The sequence below is a fragment of the Chlamydomonas reinhardtii genome, chromosome 10, assembly GCF_000002595.2.
Source record: "Chlamydomonas reinhardtii strain CC-503 cw92 mt+ chromosome 10, whole genome shotgun sequence".
NCBI lineage: Eukaryota > Viridiplantae > Chlorophyta > Chlorophyceae > Chlamydomonadales > Chlamydomonadaceae > Chlamydomonas > Chlamydomonas reinhardtii.
The window spans coordinates 5,511,897-5,528,608 of NC_057013.1; the positions used below are offsets into that span (position 1 = coordinate 5,511,897).

The following is a 16,712-nucleotide window of genomic DNA, read 5'->3' on the forward strand; positions in this document are numbered from 1 at the left end:
GCGAGCGCGCTGCCTGCACAGAATGATCAGTCGCTTGCACGTGTTGCGAAAGCGCGGTCGCTTACGAACTGTCACGCGTGAGAGGTTAGCGCTGGAGGAAGACGCCTGCGTAAGGGCTCGCGCGACCCTCAGCGGTCGCGTATGACAACAGTGATTCGCATGATTTGCGGTGGCCCCAGTGGCGTGGCCCCCTGCCTGCGCCTCCCTCCCGCACGTCCATTCTGACCCTCCCTGCTTTTAGTTTGCGGCTACCGTATTGCGGGATGCGCGCACACGACCTACGGGGCCTCAGCAGCTACTAAGTACCTTGTGCCCCTTCTCATTTTCGGAACCATAGGCCATTCAGACGCGGGCATTTGCAGGAGCCTGGGCCGCGCCCCCTTCGGCCTTGTGGGCCGGCCCCCTGCTTTCTGCCAAGTGCACCACGCCAGGAATGCCCCATGCAGCTCTTCTTGACCCCCCCGCTGGAATTTCCTCGGGCTGGGATGCTGCATGCCCGGATTGCGGGCCCTGGAGGGCCAGAACCTGCCCTATGCTTCCTGCACCTTCCTAAATACCTCAGACCACCACTCCCAAGACGCCCTGGCGCAGCAAGGCGCTGCGCCAGGCGGCACAAATGCTGCTCTAGCAACTGTCGCCACGTACACCCCCAGGCCCTGTCCCCATGCAATCCTTCGGGGAGAATAGAACACATCCTGCTAGCGATGCTGCCTTGCATGGACGATCGTGAATGCGAGCCCCTTTCCTGCTTTCACCTCTGCCCCGTACCCCTGCCCCTGCGCCCCTTCCTTTCCCGATTGCCTTCATCCTCCCCCCCTACTCCTAACAAGGAACGCATGGGCACGGCTTGCCTGACAGTTTTCCCGCAAGTCCCCATGGGCAGGCTTACAGAACGTAGGGATCGGGCTAACGGGATGTCACTTTCGTAATTAGCTGACTTTGTCCCGGCGCCCAATGGACGCTGCTTCAAGCATCGGGCCCTGACTGCTGACATGATGCCGTACGTGCTGGTGATCATGCTGGCCCAACACGAGCCTGGTGTAGCTGTGGACAGAAGCGGCGCCACCCTGCAGCTGCTGTTCCAGCCTGCCTGCTGCCTGCTGCGTTGTCCGTTCCAGCAAGGACCTGGTCACTGCTCGGCCACACCTGGCAAGCCTCCCCACGCAGACACACCTTGCCCCGGCACAAACGCACGACAGGCACGGCGCAGGTAAACCAATACACGCACACGGCGCAAATCAAGCACGAAACACAAATCAAGCACGCAGCGCGAGCACTCGATCACCCGGCCCGCACGCCCTACACGCCCTCACCAACAGCACACGCACGCAGCAGGCCTTCTTGCCCTGGCCCAGCAAGGTCACACAGACGCTCAATTGCTGGTTGGCTGCCTTCTGCACTGCCCTCACCCGCTGCGTGCCACTGAGGCCGAGCGAAAGCTACTGGCACCACGCTGCTGCCCCGCTGGCATCTGGCTGCAAGCGTGGCCGCACGCAGACGCACCACCACCACCGGCAGCAGGCCGGCGGCTTCAGACCGCCAGATGGCTGCGTGCTGGGACGTCCCCGCTTGAGGGGGGAACCGGCAGCAGGCGGCGCGGTCGGGCAGCAGCGGCACGCGCGAGGACGTGGTGTGCGTGCGTACATGCGCACGCTTCGCAACCAAGAGCGCGCCTGCGCCGCTGTAAGGCGCGGCACCCCCTGCCGCCGCCCAGGCCCAGACCAGTACATGCTACACGCCGCCGCCGCCAGTGCTGCCATGTCGGGCAGGCGCAGCATCGCCACTGCGCGCGACTGCGGCGCGGCAGGCCGCGGTGCCCAGCAGTAGTTGCTGCTGTTGCTGCTGCCGCTCCACTGCAACGCTGCATATCATCAGCCGCCAGTACCCATACCCCGCTGCGTGAGCTGCAAGCGTCAACGGCGCATGCAGGCCCGCTGCAGCACCCAGCGCCGCTGCCAGCAGCTGCTGCAAGAGTCGCCAACACAACGCAGCGGACATAGTGCTGCGCGCACACTGCAGCGCGCATAGCGTCCGCTGCCGGTTGCCGCACGCCGCGCCCTCCGTGCCCCACCACCGCCGTAGCTGCAGCAGCTGATGCGAGGGACGCCACCTGCTTCCATTGCCCACACCTTCTTGCGCTCCGCCGCCGTGCCGCCGTGCCCGCAACCCTCTACCCAGCTGTAGTCGCCTGCAGTCCGCTGTCGCCGGCTAAGCAAGGCTTCTGGGCTGCTGCCGCCGTCCCTGCAGCCGCTCTGGTGCTGGCGGCCGCCGTGCTCCCACCCAACTGCAGCTGTGACTGTCTCCCCCCTCGCCAGCCAGCTGCCAGCCGGCACCATACGCTTGCACACAGACGCGCTTGCACACCAGTACACCCACGACGAACGCCACCAGCACGCGCACACGCACACATCGCACACAGCATCCGAACGCAACCAGCACGTCCTCCACACGCAAACACGGCCCCAGGCCGGCACAACGACGACCTGCCACAACTCCACTCCGCCCGCCCACTCACCGGTATGTGGCTGCGCCGTTAAGGCTGCTCCCGCAGCACCTGCCACCATGAAAGCAAGCCGACAACTGCAACGCTGCTGCAGCTGACGCTGTTGCCAGGACGAATGACACGCGCTGCTAGAAGGAAAGGCTGCATGCGCTGCTGCTCGCTGAGCGCTGCTGCCGAGTGCTGGCGGCGCCGGGGGGCTGCTGTGCTTGAGGGCGTCGCGGGGCTGACCCCCGCACGCCCCCCCCGGCGCCCGGTCCCCCCTCTGAAGTTTCGGAAGCAACTTCCCCACCCGACGAGGCGAGGCAAATTTTCTCTGCACTAAAACGGTGTTACATGGCTCCGCTCAACAGCGACCGCCCGAAACAGCCTCCCAAGCCCATCGCTCTCCGCCGGCGGTCCATCATACGCGGCTGGGGTAGAGCATCACACGGACGGCGCCGCCCAGGCTGATCGGGGGCAGGTTGGAAGAGAACTTGGCCTTCACCACGCCGACGTTGCCGTGCGCACGCATAACACGGCCCCAAATGCACCGGAACTTGGTGCCCTGCTTCTCGTTCTTGGCCTTGTAGATGTAGGCAATGCGCTTGCCCAGGTACCAAGCCACCTCCTTCTTGGTAGCCACGCCGTCCACCTTCAGCAGCGCGGTGTGGTTCTGCTGGTTGGCCTTGGACCGCTTGTAGCCCAGAATGTGGCCCTTAACGAAGAGGCGCACGTTCTCGCCGCCCATTTTGACTTTCCTAGGAGCAAAGAACGGGTGGGAGGGGCACAGGAGAGGGCGAGAACAAGCGGGCGCGCAGCCTATACCGGCGGCCATTCCGCATGCGGCGGCGTACGACGGCGCTTCAAAACGAATTGTTGGGGCCTAAGAAAAAATACAGAGACCTTGTCATGGCCACATCATATCGTATAGTATTGGTGGAAGCCTGCAGCAGCAGTCTCGAGCGAGATTTCCCGCTGCTCACACGCGGCGCCCAGGAATCGCCAGCTCACGCATTCTATGAATAACAATGCCTTTGTAGAACCCTTGATACCAAGGAAGGAACACAGTGCTTGACAGAACAGGCGAAAGGCCTGCTCGCGCCATCCTGCTCGCTGAGCGCGGACGCACCTGGTGCGGCAAAGCCAATAGTGATGTATCCTAGAGGGGCAGCGCTGGGAAAGCTTGGATGTTGGCCCTCGCCCCAAACGGAGTCAAGGAGGCATGTGCCGGAGGGCATGCGGGGTCCTGCCGGATGCTTACGCCTCCTTAGAGCGGCATTATGCGTGGGACTTGGTGCGGGGGTGGGCTGCTTGGTTGGCCTTCGTGCATTCTTCGTGGCCAGGAAGGGGCTGCGGAAACAGGGACGGGGGTTGGAGACTTGGGCGGGCGTTTGGGGCAGGGTGGGGGGGTCGGACGGCCGGCAGGCCCCGCTTTTCGTCAGACAGCGTATGCCAGCAAGGGGAGGGTCCCCGCTGTGCGGCAGGTTGCAGACAAGCTGGGTTTGAAATGCAATAGGGCGCACGAGCGATGGTCCCAGCTACGGCTGTAGGGCTGTGCGGCTAGCTGCGGCGCCAGGCAACAGCTTTGGACGGGGGGGGCGCGGAGGATGGGCAGGTCAGGCGCGGGCTTCGTAATGCATGGCGACTTTGCCAAGACGGGTGTTTCAGCTACGCATTGGGGGGGAGAGGAGCAGCCCAGATTCAAGCGCCAAATTCCGTTACGAGCCGCTTAGCGTGCCCAGGACCTTACATACCGTAGTGAAGGGAATGGCGGCCCTTACAACGTGCGGCGGGAATGTCCTCGTAACTAGTGTCTGTCTGAGCACAGCCGGCACAGCAAAGTTGGGCTGCCGTACTGTTTCGTATCCACATCTGTACCGCTGTACGAAGCAGGTGAAGCAGTCAATCCAACCCATGCCCTGCTCCCGGGCAACGTGGGGGCACTGGGGCGAAAACATGCTTGTGTGTGTGATGGGACAGGGTTCAGGCAGGTTGGCGAGGTCCCATAGGGTGCAGCTGACGCCCATTGGTGATACCGTATCCTGGCCGCTGGCATGTAGTACTGACAAAGGTCTCCGGCGACCCGCAGCATCCGACTATCCCAGCGTGGGCCCATGCTGCGTGTGCACCCTCGTGATGGAACATGGCAAGGGGCAGGAAAGCGTAGTCCCGATGTGTGTGGCTCCCACCCGTGCCCACATAAATGCGTAGCAAGAAGGGACAAGGCATTGGTGCGTCGTTCGCGCGCTGTTACTGTACCGACGGTAGCTGGCAGGTTGTGTCGATGTTTTGCTGACGCGCATTCCTCACGCTCCGGGCACCCGGCCAAGGCGATAGCACCACACAGACTCAATGCGACGCCACACCGCGCGGATAGCATAGCCGATGCGCACCTGCAGGCAGTCGACCGGCGTCCACGGATGCTGCGTGTGCACCCGCTGCGACAGTCGTGCGGCTGGCCTGCCTGTCTGTTACAGGTGTAGGTCCACCTCTGACCCGGGCTTGTGACCCACACCACGACGCCAGCCGTAGCCTACCACCAGTGACCATTCTTCTACTCCTGTCACCGGCACCCTCCCCCATTGTGCGTGCCGAAACGAGGGCAGCGCCAGCATAGGGACACGCAGGGGAAGCCCTGGGAACACGCTCTGCCGCGCTTGCAACACTTCCTGAGCTCCAGCGTACAGCAAGGCTTCTCACGGCGCGTCAGTCCCACACTCAGCAAGTCCGCATTGAGTGATTGAATACCCAGCCGTTGGCCGCTGCAAGCCGGGCTAGCGCTGCGGCTGTCCGGCATGTTCAGATGTTTTGCCACCACAGCATACGAATGCAGGCCGTGTGCGCACCACCGCCACGCACCAATTGTAGTGCAGGCCTCGCCTCGCCAAACCGGCTACACCTCCACGACCTCCCCCGGTTTGCCTCAACCGTCACCTCTGCCACCATACGGTCGGTAGTTCTCCCAGACGCCTGTTGCGCTTGGTACCCGCCGTCGTGCCGTGTTAAGCCCCTGCCCCGGAATACGTGTTGATTGACGGCATGTAAGCGTTTGCCTGCCTGCGCACCTCTCTCGGTTAACACCGGTTCACTTTTGAACACCGTCTCAGCTTGTATGTTCGGCCGAACATCACTGGGCCGTAATCTTGCCAAACCGACTGAGACTGTATGAATGCCAGTGCGCAGCACACCTGCCAAGTAATTGCCAGTCCTCAGTAAAATTTGTAGGAAAGTAGCAACACGGCAACGATCGCACAAGCAAACAATGCCACAACCTCCCGTCTCTAGACCGACACGCACGCACCATGCCTGGCGAAGTGCTGCCTGCCATGCTCACCTCGCGCCACGCACTCTGCAGTTGCCACACGACGTCATCCCTTGACCACCAGACTGCCATACAGTATATTCTCTCCTATAATCCCAGAAGTGCAGCTCCCATTACCTTGCATTATCTTAAGCCAATTTTACCTTCATCGCGCATTATCAAATGTCGAGGGCGCTTCACGTACGCCACAACCTCACACTGCGGGCTCAACACAGGTGTACGCATCATCAAACTTTACAGGCGCTCAAACTTCAGCAGCGCCCACACTACACGAGCAATCAAACTAAACATCCCAAAAATTGCAGTTGCGAATTCAATGTGCACATGAAAGAGTATCCTGTATAACCCCGGAAGTGTGATGCTGTGGAAGTGCATGGCTGGCCTGTGCCGCGCAATGCACACCAGTTCTTGTGCCAAAACAATTATTGCCGTGCTAGTATCACGGCCGCTGTTGGCCGTTACAAGGAAGGAGTCAAGTTGAGATACTACGATTGCGAAAGGAAAGCCTCCTGGAATGTGGTACTCCACAACAAAGCCTCCCCAAAGTGTCCTGGCACTATCTTGCGGTTGGTTGAGCTGCTGCCCATGCGGAGGTCGAAGAGGGCGGCGGGATCCCAGGCGCCCACAGCCTCCGCCTTGGGCCCGGCTGCCCCCGCGCTGGCCCCGTGCCGGTCGACGCTACACATGGCCGCAGCAAGCGCCATGGCTGTAGCATTGGTGCTGCTGGCGTTGGAGCTGGAGACCCAGCTGCTACTGCCGCAACTGCCATCGCCGGGCAGAGCGGGCCCGGTCCTGTTGGATCCAGGGCCGGCGGTGCTGCCTCGGCCGGAGTTGCCACGCCCGTACATGAACGCGAGCGGCGACTTGGGCGTGGGCGTGCCGCCGTTGCTGCCCATGGCGGCATGGCCTGTAACCACGCCGCCGCTGCTCCCAATGTCCGTGTGCCCAGGCGGCACGTTCCCCGAAGCCGAGAGCCCACCAGTGACGCCGCCGTTGCTGCCGCCGCTGGCGCGCAGGCACGCCGCCGCTCTCAGCCTGTCCACCAGTGCTCCGAAGCCCCGGTCGCTGGCGGTGCGCAGTGCCAGGCTGCTCATGTCCCAGGGGTCGGCGCCGCTCTCCAGCAGAAGACCCACCACACCCTCGTGGCCCTGGAGGGGGAAGGAGCAGAAGCAAGAGGCGGCTGGTAAGGGGGCTGGTAAAGAGGATTGGGAGGGAAGCAAGCGCGGGCAGGTAGAGCGGCAAGGCCGGGCGGGCGTAACCTCAGCACGGCTGTGCAGCGGGAGCCATGGGCTCGGCGCTGCCTTGTGTGTGCCTTCCGCACCAGCCCCCCGACCTCCTCACCTGCACACTGGCTGCCACCAGCGCCGAGCTGTTGCACGCCGCCGGGTCCGCGCCCGCCCTCAGCAGCAGCCGCACCACCCGCTCGTAGCCCCGGGCAGCCGCCGCCTCCAGGCTCGCGCGCCCGTGCGCCCGCGCGTCCGCGCCCGTCGCCAGGAGCAGCGCCACCATCTCCACAATGTCCGCCTCCGTGTACACTTTGCCTTGCTGCTGCTGCTGCTGCTGCTGCTGCTGCGCTTGCGATGGGTTGAAGTGGTCGGGCCAGTAAGACGACGAGGGCACCTGAGGCGCAGCTGCGGGCGCTTGGTTCAAGCTCTCTGCAAAGGGCGAAACGCAGTCGCTCGTGTTGCCGGAGAGAAACCGGGGAACGGGGCTGTCGCAGCTTCCATGCGCCCAGGACCTTGAAGGCGGACATTGCTCCGCAGCAGACGGCCTGGTTGGCGAGGTGGGTGCGGCCGTGTACGCCGAAGAGCGGGTGGCGGAGGTGGCGACAGCCAGCGGGGTGGCCGCCGCAGCCCCGGCAGCAATGGCCGGGCCTGCAACCGCCGTCACCACCGCCGCCACGGCCGCTGCAGGCAGCTCGCAGGCGTGCAGCAGCGCGGCGCTGCATCGGGCGCGGGCGTCTGCGCCGTATTGCAGCAGCACCCTCGCGGCGGCGGTGTGGCCGCCACACACGGCGGCACGCAGCGCGGCGCCGCCGTCCGCGGTGGGGTCAGCGCCGGCCGCACACAGCCGGTACACAACCTGGTGTAGCACGAAGCACGGTGCGTAACGGGGGCCAGCGCGGTTATGCAAGTTGCAGTTCAGATAATGCCGGCGCATCAGACGAGCCTGCCCAGAATGGCGTGCGCGCAGCGTGTGTTGCGTGGCCAGTACGCCAGCACCTATCAGGCGCCCTCCCTCACCTCCGGGTTTCCGCCCTGCGCAGCCGCCTCCAGTGCGGCGTGGTTGTATGCCGCTGCCGGCGCCCCGGCGCGCAGCAGGGACGCCACGGCTCTTGCGCGGCCGTTCTGCGCCGCGGCTGTCAGCGCGCGAGAGAGCGCAAAGGTGCTGGGCCTGTGGCGCGAGGCGCCCCAGATCCGCGCATGGGGCCTCTGCAGCAGTAGCTGCTGCTCCAGGGCGGAGGATGGATTCAGGCCCACCAGCAGCTCTAACAGATGCACGTGGTCCGCCTTCGCCGCCTGGGACAGCAGCAGAGCTTCGTGCAGCTCGACCTGGCAGGGGGATAAGGTCAGGGGGCCCAGGTGGGTGTCGGAACGGGTGGCGTGTCTCTTGACGAGCGCGGGCCTTCGAAGCTTGTCGTCTACCCACCTCTGCCCCGCGAGCTGCGAGCTCCTTTAGCAAAGAGCACAACGTTGCGTCGTACGTGGCGGGAGAGCGCGCGCCAAGCAGAGCTTGCTGGATGCCAGGGGCAAAAAGGTGCCGAGCCGCAGAAGCCGTTCCAAATCGTTCCACGAGGAAGGTTGCTGCAAGTTGCACGTTGCCCAGAGCTTGGGAGAAGGCAGCGGCGAGCGCTGAGCAACATACCGCAGCTGACACGCCTCCCATCCCAGCTGTCGCAAGAATGGACTGAAGCAACTCATTTGGCAGGCCCAGAAGGCCAGTCGAGGGACTCGGGCCACCTTGCGGCCTCCCAGCCTCATCCATGACGCCTTGCGGCCTCGTCGAGAGGGGGCCCCCCGGTTTCGTAGGCTAGCTAACAGTTAGCAATGAAATGAACTTCCCACATTGAAGCTGGGCTGCGCTGGTTGGGCTACGCAAAACAATGGAGCTCGTCCCTGAATGAAGAGTCGAAAGAGCAAAGCTGTGAGCTTGAGATGTATTACATACGAAAGTTTTGTCATGATTTTAACAGGCAGAGGACTGGAGTTCCATTGGGCTGGAGTTAAAAGCTGACTCCCCGTGCGGATCCGTGCGATCATGTGGCGCCTGCAAGCTGACTCCCTCCCGCAGGCTCCCGCGTGCGGATCCACCATGCCCACGTCCGCCATAGCCGGATCCGATACAGCCTGCCATGCAGCCAAAGCCAACAATTCGTCGAGTCCAGCTAGCCTCACATCATCGAGAGCTGCTGGCGACAGCCAACTCCTGGCCACCTTTCTTGTTGTGATGTTGTCACCGCCTCTGCACACATTTCCGCCCACACAGCCTCCCCAACGTCAGCGACGTGGGCAGCCAAGCAGCGCTACAAATGGTCATGGCACTGATTGTCTGGCAACAAACACCACAACACTCAAATCATCACAGCCCTGGAACCAAATCTCTTACCGGCTCAACGCAGTCCTCAGACGCGCCCGCATGCTGCCGCTCCAGCATGCTCGCACCCAGCGCAGCTCGCCACCCCCCGCCCGCCATTCCCCCACTACCTGCCCGTCACGCCCGCGGCACCTGCGCCTGCGCCTAGGCCGCCGCTCCGCCCACCACCACCACCGCCACCTCTACCGCCACCCATCCCCATCCCCACCCCCACCCCCGCGACCATGCCGCTCCCCACCTCAAACTCCAGCCCCATGCCTGGCAGCACGTGCGTGCGCCACAGGGCGCCATCCAGAGCCGCCCGCAGGTATACCTCCTGTGCGGCCTCGCTGCCGCCCAGCGCGCGCCACTCGTGCCCCGGCACTGACAGCACGCGCCAGCCGCGCACCTCCAGGCAGCGCCGCTTCGCCAGCGTGCGCCCCAGCGGCCTGCGGGCAGATGGGGGCATCAGGAGTACGTAAATGCAAGGACGTCAGTGTGGAGGGGGTTGTAGATACCAGCCCAAACTAAACCAAACCAAATGCAAGAGAGCGAGGAGGAGAGCGTGGTCGATGCAGTAGTCGCGGGGGGTTGTTGTTGTCAGCATTCCCATAAGGTGAACGACTTGGGGTGCAGCCGGCCGCGGGTACACGGTAGATTGGTGGCACACGAGGATGCGTGGTGGTGATACCAGCGGGGGAGGCGGGGTAGTAGAGCGCATGCCGGACAACGCGCAGGGAGACAGGTTATATGACGCGCTTCCTCTCGCTGCTCCCTCTTCCCATCCCCCCACACGCGCTCTCCCCCATCACCTGTAGGGCTTGGACAGGGTGAAGTGGGAGGGGCCATCCACCTCCACCGCCACACGCCTGGGGCGCAATCAACGGGCAGGGGCGGCCAAGGTGGTGTAAAGGGGGCAGTGTGGTGCCATGTGCTCATTACCACGGTGCTGCCGTGTACTGCTGCTGCTACCGTCGGTGAGCTGTGCATGGCTCGCCACTCCTCTGGCGCGGCACCCATATGCCGCATGCAAACATTGGCTCCCCCAGACTTCCTTGTAAAGCCCATTGCTCCGCACGCCGCCTTCTTCCCAATGCACGCAATCGCCATGGCACACTGACACCTCACACGCAGCACGCAACTGCAACTACGCGAAACGCAGACGACACAAAACGCAGACGACACAAAACGCAGGCGCAAAACGCAGGCGCAAATTGCAACGCGACGGAGCACAACGCCCGGCTCCACGCACCTGCCGGCCCAGAGCAGGGAGGTGTCTATGGAGAACAGGCCGTCCAAGGTGATGCGCTCGCAGGAGGGGCTGCAGCCCAGCCGCCGCAGCGCCGCCACCACCTCCTCCTGCACGACACCGGCCGCCGCCATGAGCGTGAGCATCACCACCGCATACAGCCTACGTCAATGGCCGTGCCGCTTGCGATTATATCGTTGGTAATATTCGCAGCAACACTGCGCGCGAACAATTCCGCGATGCGGCGCCGTCTTCCGTCCTGCCAGCCAGCCCGCCAGCGAGCCACAGGCAGCCCCCTGCCCGGTCCACAACAACCCACCCGCCCTCGCGTGCACCACCCCACTCCCTGCCCTCCGCTGATGATCGCACCCCCCTACCGTCTAGCATTTTCTTATCTAATCGTGAATGTAACCCCACCTGCAGCCGCGACGGCGAGGCGGCCGATGCGGTGACGCGGCGCCACGTCAGCCTCGCGTACTGCGGGGCCGGCAGCAGCACCAGACGGCGGCGGAGGTTGCAAGGTCAGAAGAGCAAGTCAAGCAAAAGATACAGAGCTGAGGTGAAGTGTATCAAGCCAATCAAACACGGGCGATGGCTTGTTTGCAGGGTGAGATCCACCGTGTGCTCTGCACCAAATGAGACAAGGAACGCCATGGGCTCGGCCTTCCATCACTCACTTCCAGCTGCGGCGGCGTGAGAAGCTGCGGCGGCTCAATCGCGCCATCGTACAGATCCTGATGGGGATATTGGAAATAGAGATACGGTATTGGCATGAGTCGCATGACATAGCAACATAATTAGGAGGTCCTCCGAGGCCGCTACACGGCTACCCGTTCCCGAAGAGACATGACAACCGGAGCAGTTGTCGGAGCTACTTGTGACTGGCGCTCACCTGCAGCATCACATGCGTCTGGAACAGCTGCATGACGGCTGCTCGGGGGAGGAGCAGGGCAGGGGCAGGAGCAGGAGCAGGAGGCGGCAGTGTGAGGGACAAGGTTAGAGAATGGACATAGGGTGGGAGGCAGCAAAACATGCGAGACAGGGTCGGTGTTACGCGGCAGGGTGAGCCCCCCCCCTCGCTGTTCCCATACTTTGGCGTTTACAACTGGTACGGGGGAAGTACGGCCCATGTCAGCAGTTCATTCTGCCGCGGATCCGTATCCATGGCTGAGCACCTCCCGCAATACCTTCATCGCCCGCTATCCCCTCTCCCGTCTACACGCCCCCTCTCAGTACCTGGCACCGCCATGCGCTCCAGCCGCAACCCCGCCAGCGCCGCCGCCGCCGCCGCCAGCAGCGCCTCATCCACGTGGCTCAGCAGCGCCGAGCTCCACAGCACCGCCACCAGCGCCCGAGCCGACAGCGGCTGTAGCTGTGGCGGTGGCGGCGGGATCGCGGCAGCGCCCCTGCCGGCGGCCAACGACAGCGGGCGAGTGCGATGCACGTTACCCGTGCCCGTCGCCTCCCCTGCCACCGTCGCCGTCGCCTCCCCTGCCGCCGTCGCCGTCGCTACCGCGGTCGCAGACGCAGACGCCGATGCCGCCGTCAACGCCGACGCGGCAGCGGTCGCGGCCGCCTGTGCTCCGGGCCCGCTGCCGCCGCCGCTGCCGCTGCCGCCGCTGCCGCTGCCTCGGGCCCGCAGCAGCCGGGCAGCCAGCTCTCGGCCCAGCTCCCTCCACAGCTGGGGGTGGTAGGCGTGCAGCTGGGCGGCGGCGGAGGCGGCGGCGGCCAGGTCCTCGCCGCTGCAGGCGGACAGCTGCGGCCTGTGGGAGGGATGGTTGCGAGGGAGGAATGCATGTGAGGGGGTTGTGAGGGATGCATGCGAGGGGTTGTGCTTTGTGCGGGATTGTTGTGCGTTGTGAGGGACTGAAAGGGCGTATGAGGTGGTGTGCGGGTGTGTATGGGTTGTGCGGGGGTTAAGGGGAAAGGACTCCTTGACGAGTCGAAATCAACCGAGCCCAGCAGGGCGTGAGGCGGCCGTGTGGCGCGGGTTTGTGCCGTGACGCTGACTAGGTGGGCCATGCGTGCCGCCCACCCGGCAGATGCCCACGCGCCGACCCACCCGGTCCGCCACCCACAACCGCCCACCCTCACCTCAGGTACTCGGCCGCCTCGGTCAACAGACCTGGGTGGTGGTGCCGCGCACGCGCCAGGCTCCACACCAGCCGGCTCGCCAGCCGCGGCCCGAAGGAGTGCAGCCGCGGCGGCCCCGCCGCCGCCGGCCCAGCAATCACAGTCACAATTGTGGCACCAGCTGCTGCTGCTGCTGCTGCTGTTGCGGCCCCTGCACCGGCGCCTGTGGTCCCTGCGGCGCCGCCTGCAACATCTGCAGCATCTGCCGCCGTGCCGCCGGTACCGGTACCGTTATTGGTAGCGGCAGTTGGTGTACCGGCGGTTGGCGGCGGCGGTTGGGGTGCCAGTACGGCGGCGCACACGGCGTCGTACATGTCCTGGTTGTAGTAGTTGGACACGGCCAGGCAGTACACCAGGTCCGTGAGGGCCTGTGAGGGGGGACATGTGTGTGTGGGGGGTTATACGCAATAGGTTTACGCAGTGAAGTCGTAGCCAGGTACAAAGGTATACAGTAGTCGTGGGGGCGGGAGAACAGAGAGGGTTACAAGCAGCCGCATCCACAGCTGCATGCGGTGTGGTGCTGTGGGCCGCACACATCCTTAACTGATGCTGCTGTGCTGCCCCACCGCCACACTGCTGCCGCTGCTGCTGCTCTGCCCCAGTGCCCCACCGCCGCCACCCCGTCTCACCTGCGGCTGCATGCTGCCTGCGGCCGTCAGCAGCCGCGCCCGCACCTTCGCCACCAGCGCCGGCGAGTAGCGCCGCGACCGCACGTGCGCGCGCAGCAGCATGCACAGGTCCTGACGTGGTGGGTTGGGGGGAGAGGCGACGTCGTTGCATGAGAACACACACACACACACACACATGTAGTGATGAACACACATTTGATGCCCGTGACAACGATGGTGTTAACCACATGGGCACAGTTTAAGCGCCACCAGTGCCGCCACATCAATGGACAAGCAAGGTACGGTACTTACAGCCGCTCCATTGGCACACCATGAATGCAAGGCTTGGACTACCTGTTGACTGTCAACCCCAGTCCATATCCTTCCTTCTGCGACAATCCACTCCCCTCCCCACCCCCCCACCCCCCACCCCACACACGCACCTGGTCGCCGTACCCCGCAAACGCGCCTCCCGGCGCCGCCGCCGCCGCCGCCACCGCCGCATCCAGCAGCTCGCCGCACCGCACGTTGCCGGGCTGCGCTACACACGCCACCGCCCAGCACAGAGCCGACGTGGCGTGCGGGTCGTGCTGCGGCCTCGGCGCCGCCGCCGCCCCCGCCGCCGCCCCCGCCGCCGCCGCCGCCGCCGCACCCGCTCCTGCCTCCGCCCCGAGCCCTGTTCCATTGGGCATAGTAGCAGTAGAACCAACCGCGCCAGCGGCATCCCCTTCGGCCTCTGCTGCAGTCACTGCCGCCCAGTCCTGTGCCTCCGCCGCCGCCGCCGCCGCCGCCTCCGCCGCCGCCGCTTCCGCCCTCAGCATCTGGGTGCCGCGCACGCAGGCGGCGCCGATGAACCGCCGCACCTCCCGCACGCATTCCACACTGCCGCCGCCGCCCTCACCACCACCTGCACCACCGCCCCCTTCCCCACCCGGCGCCGCCGCTGCCCCTGCCCCTACTCCCGCTCCTGCTACAGCCCCTGCTGCTGCTGCTACAGCCGCCACGCGGTGCTGGCCCGCCGCCACCAGTGCCCGGGCGGCGTTGGCGAGGTGCTGCAGGCTCATGTGCTCCAGGCAGAGTCCGGCGGCGGCCATGCGCGCCAGAGCCCGATACAGCCCGTCACACAGGGGGCCGTCGTCGGCATTGCCGCCGTCATCTACCTCCGCTTCTTCGCCGTCGCCACCGTTGCCATTGTTACCGTTGTGGCTGCCATTGCCGTTGCCGCTGCTGTCGCCGGCTGCAGCCACAGCTGCGTGTGCGGCGGCGGCGCCGCCGCCCCTGTAGAAGCCCAGTCCGCTGAATGCGCCCAGCAGATTGGACAGCCCCACCGGCTCAAACCTGCAGCCCGCGGTGCCCCAGACACAACACACACACACACACACACACACACACACACACACACACACATGTGATTACACACGTAAACAAACATGTAAACACGAGTTCCCTGTCGTGTGTTTTTACGCATGTGAAGGCACATGAACTGGCCAACGCAAGAATTTGCAAACTACCACAAGATGGCGGCGGTGCGCCAGCCCGCGGCCGCCGCTGCCGCTGCCGCCGCATCTGCAAAGCTGGAGCCCCACCAAGCATACGGCCAGTGGCTAACAACCCGGCGACAGGGGCCTCCCGCCCGCGCCCCCGCCCGCCCGCCCAAGCACCCACCGAGTCCTGTGCCCGGCCACGATGCACTCCGCCGCCGCCCGCAGCAGCGGCACGTGGCGGCGGTCCAGCGCGTGGTAGGCCCACAGCACGTTGCACAGCGCCTGGCGGGCCGAACCCGATGTGTGTTTATTTGCGGTGGGGAGTGGCAGCGATGTGACAGCACGTGGCGTGGCAATAATACGCGCCGGCACCCGCTGTTAGCACCAGCACCTTAACGGCTCGAGGCACCAACTGGACTCGACATTACCCATTGACGCCCTTTTTAACAAACACCAGCCCATTTGCATTATCGCCCTCTCACAAACACACGTGACAGCTCGCACCTGTGGCGGCATGTTGAGGTCCGCTATGGCGTCCGCCGCCACACGCCCCGCCGCCCACCACCACCGGTCCTGCAGCTGCTGCTCCCAGCCGGACGTCGCCTGTGCGCCACCATTGCCGCTGTTGCCTTTAACGCTGCTACTGCCGGTGCTTGCACTGCCGCTGCTGCCGCTGCTACTGCTGCTACTGCTGCTACTGCTGCTACTGCTGCTACTGCTCCGTGCCCCCACGCCCATCTTGGCCAGCGCCCACACCAGCTTTGACAGGTCCTTGGGCGGCATCGACGCAAGCCGCATCAGACGGTGGGATTCGGCGCAGCCCACGCCAGCAGAAGCAGCCGAAGAAGCAGCAGCAGAAGCAGCTGCCGGGGCTGGGGGTCCGGCAGGGGCTTCTGATGCTACTGCTGGTGCTGGTGCAGAGGCCGCAGTAGCGGCTAGGCTGTGTTGGGAATCGGGCGGGCCGGGCTGGGGCTGGGCGGGGGCGAGCAGCTCTCGCTGCACGGCTTTGGCGAACTGGCGGGCCACCTCCGCGGACTGCGTGTCGTGGTCAGCCCCACCCCACCTCCCCCCACCACCCTTACTGCTACTGCCACTGCTGCTGCCACTATTACTACCGCTGCTACTGCTACTGCTACTGCCGGCCTCCACGCCGAATACCTGCGCCAGCGCCCAGCAGCAGTGCCCCGCGTCCTGCGGCGACAGCGCCCGCACGTGCGGCAGTAGCGACGCAGCCAGGGCGGCGGCAGTAGCAGGCGTGCCGGCTGGCCATGCCCGCCGTGGCGTGCCTTTGCAGTGATACCCCAGCTCCCCGAGCTGAGCCACCCGCGTCCCCAGGGCTTGGCCGTTGCTGGCCGGCGCTTCGGCAGGCGCCGCCCTGGCAGCAGCGGCGACAGGAGCATAGCTGCGTGCCGCTGCGCGGGATTGATGTCCCAAGATTGTTGCGTGGACTGTTCGAGCCGCTTTGGGCTCCGTTACAGGGGCATGCGCGGGGTGGGAGCCTTGCCGCGCATCGCCCGCGACGGCGAGGGGCGTCGCTGCGCGGCGCGGAGGTGCGAACGGCCCGGCGCGCGAGGGGCCAGCTGGCGCTGCCCGCGCCAGTCCTGAGCTGCAACGCCTCCGCACACAAATAGCCGAGCGCAGTCGCTCCACCTCGCTGAGGAGCTGCGCTGACAACCAAACCGCAGAATCCATTTTGGGGGCGACTGTGCAGCCCGCTACGCCATTATGGGGTTGCAATACATGCAAGATTTGTTTTGTGTCGTGCTTCGATGCTGTAAACAAGCTCCATTTCTGGGGGAGAGTTGAAATGTTCAGAAATGGGGGCTTCATTGCGCTGCCTTTTTGCGCCATGCTAGCTGAA

General features: G+C 64.8%; 4 protein-coding genes across 4 annotated transcripts; all 4 read right to left on the bottom strand.

Moving 5' to 3' along the window:
* Positions 1-873: 873 nt before the first annotated feature.
* Positions 874-2,770, bottom strand: CHLRE_10g459226v5 (uncharacterized protein). The gene is made up of 2 exons (XM_043067121.1): positions 2,130-2,770; positions 874-1,965 (listed from the first exon to the last, which is right to left on the bottom strand). Exons 1-2 carry the CDS (start codon positions 2,562-2,564, stop codon positions 1,732-1,734), a joined length of 669 nt encoding a protein of 222 aa, XP_042920518.1. The 5' UTR covers positions 2,565-2,770; the 3' UTR covers positions 874-1,731.
* Positions 2,771-2,820: 50 nt separating this feature from the next.
* CHLRE_10g459250v5 (ribosomal protein L35a) lies at positions 2,821-3,520 on the bottom strand. The gene has a single exon (XM_001698530.2). It carries the CDS (start codon positions 3,228-3,230, stop codon positions 2,904-2,906), a length of 327 nt encoding a protein of 108 aa, XP_001698582.1. The 5' UTR covers positions 3,231-3,520; the 3' UTR covers positions 2,821-2,903.
* A 1,350-nt stretch (positions 3,521-4,870) lies between these two features.
* On the bottom strand, positions 4,871-8,906 carry CHLRE_10g459300v5 (uncharacterized protein). The gene is made up of 4 exons (XM_043067122.1): positions 8,454-8,906; positions 8,048-8,356; positions 7,146-7,886; positions 4,871-6,952 (listed from the first exon to the last, which is right to left on the bottom strand). The coding sequence occupies exons 1-4, from the start codon at positions 8,787-8,789 to the stop codon at positions 6,290-6,292; spliced, it is 2,049 nt and encodes a 682-aa protein (XP_042920519.1). The 5' UTR covers positions 8,790-8,906; the 3' UTR covers positions 4,871-6,289.
* Positions 8,907-8,952: 46 nt separating this feature from the next.
* CHLRE_10g459350v5 (uncharacterized protein) lies at positions 8,953-16,626 on the bottom strand. Its single transcript, XM_043067123.1, has 12 exons — positions 15,356-16,626; positions 15,033-15,133; positions 13,811-14,705; positions 13,389-13,499; positions 12,721-13,127; positions 11,863-12,389; positions 11,519-11,556; positions 11,304-11,360; positions 11,044-11,103; positions 10,630-10,736; positions 10,190-10,246; positions 8,953-9,826 (listed from the first exon to the last, which is right to left on the bottom strand). The coding sequence occupies exons 1-12, from the start codon at positions 16,541-16,543 to the stop codon at positions 9,505-9,507; spliced, it is 3,870 nt and encodes a 1,289-aa protein (XP_042920520.1). The 5' UTR covers positions 16,544-16,626; the 3' UTR covers positions 8,953-9,504.
* Positions 16,627-16,712: the final 86 nt, after the last annotated feature.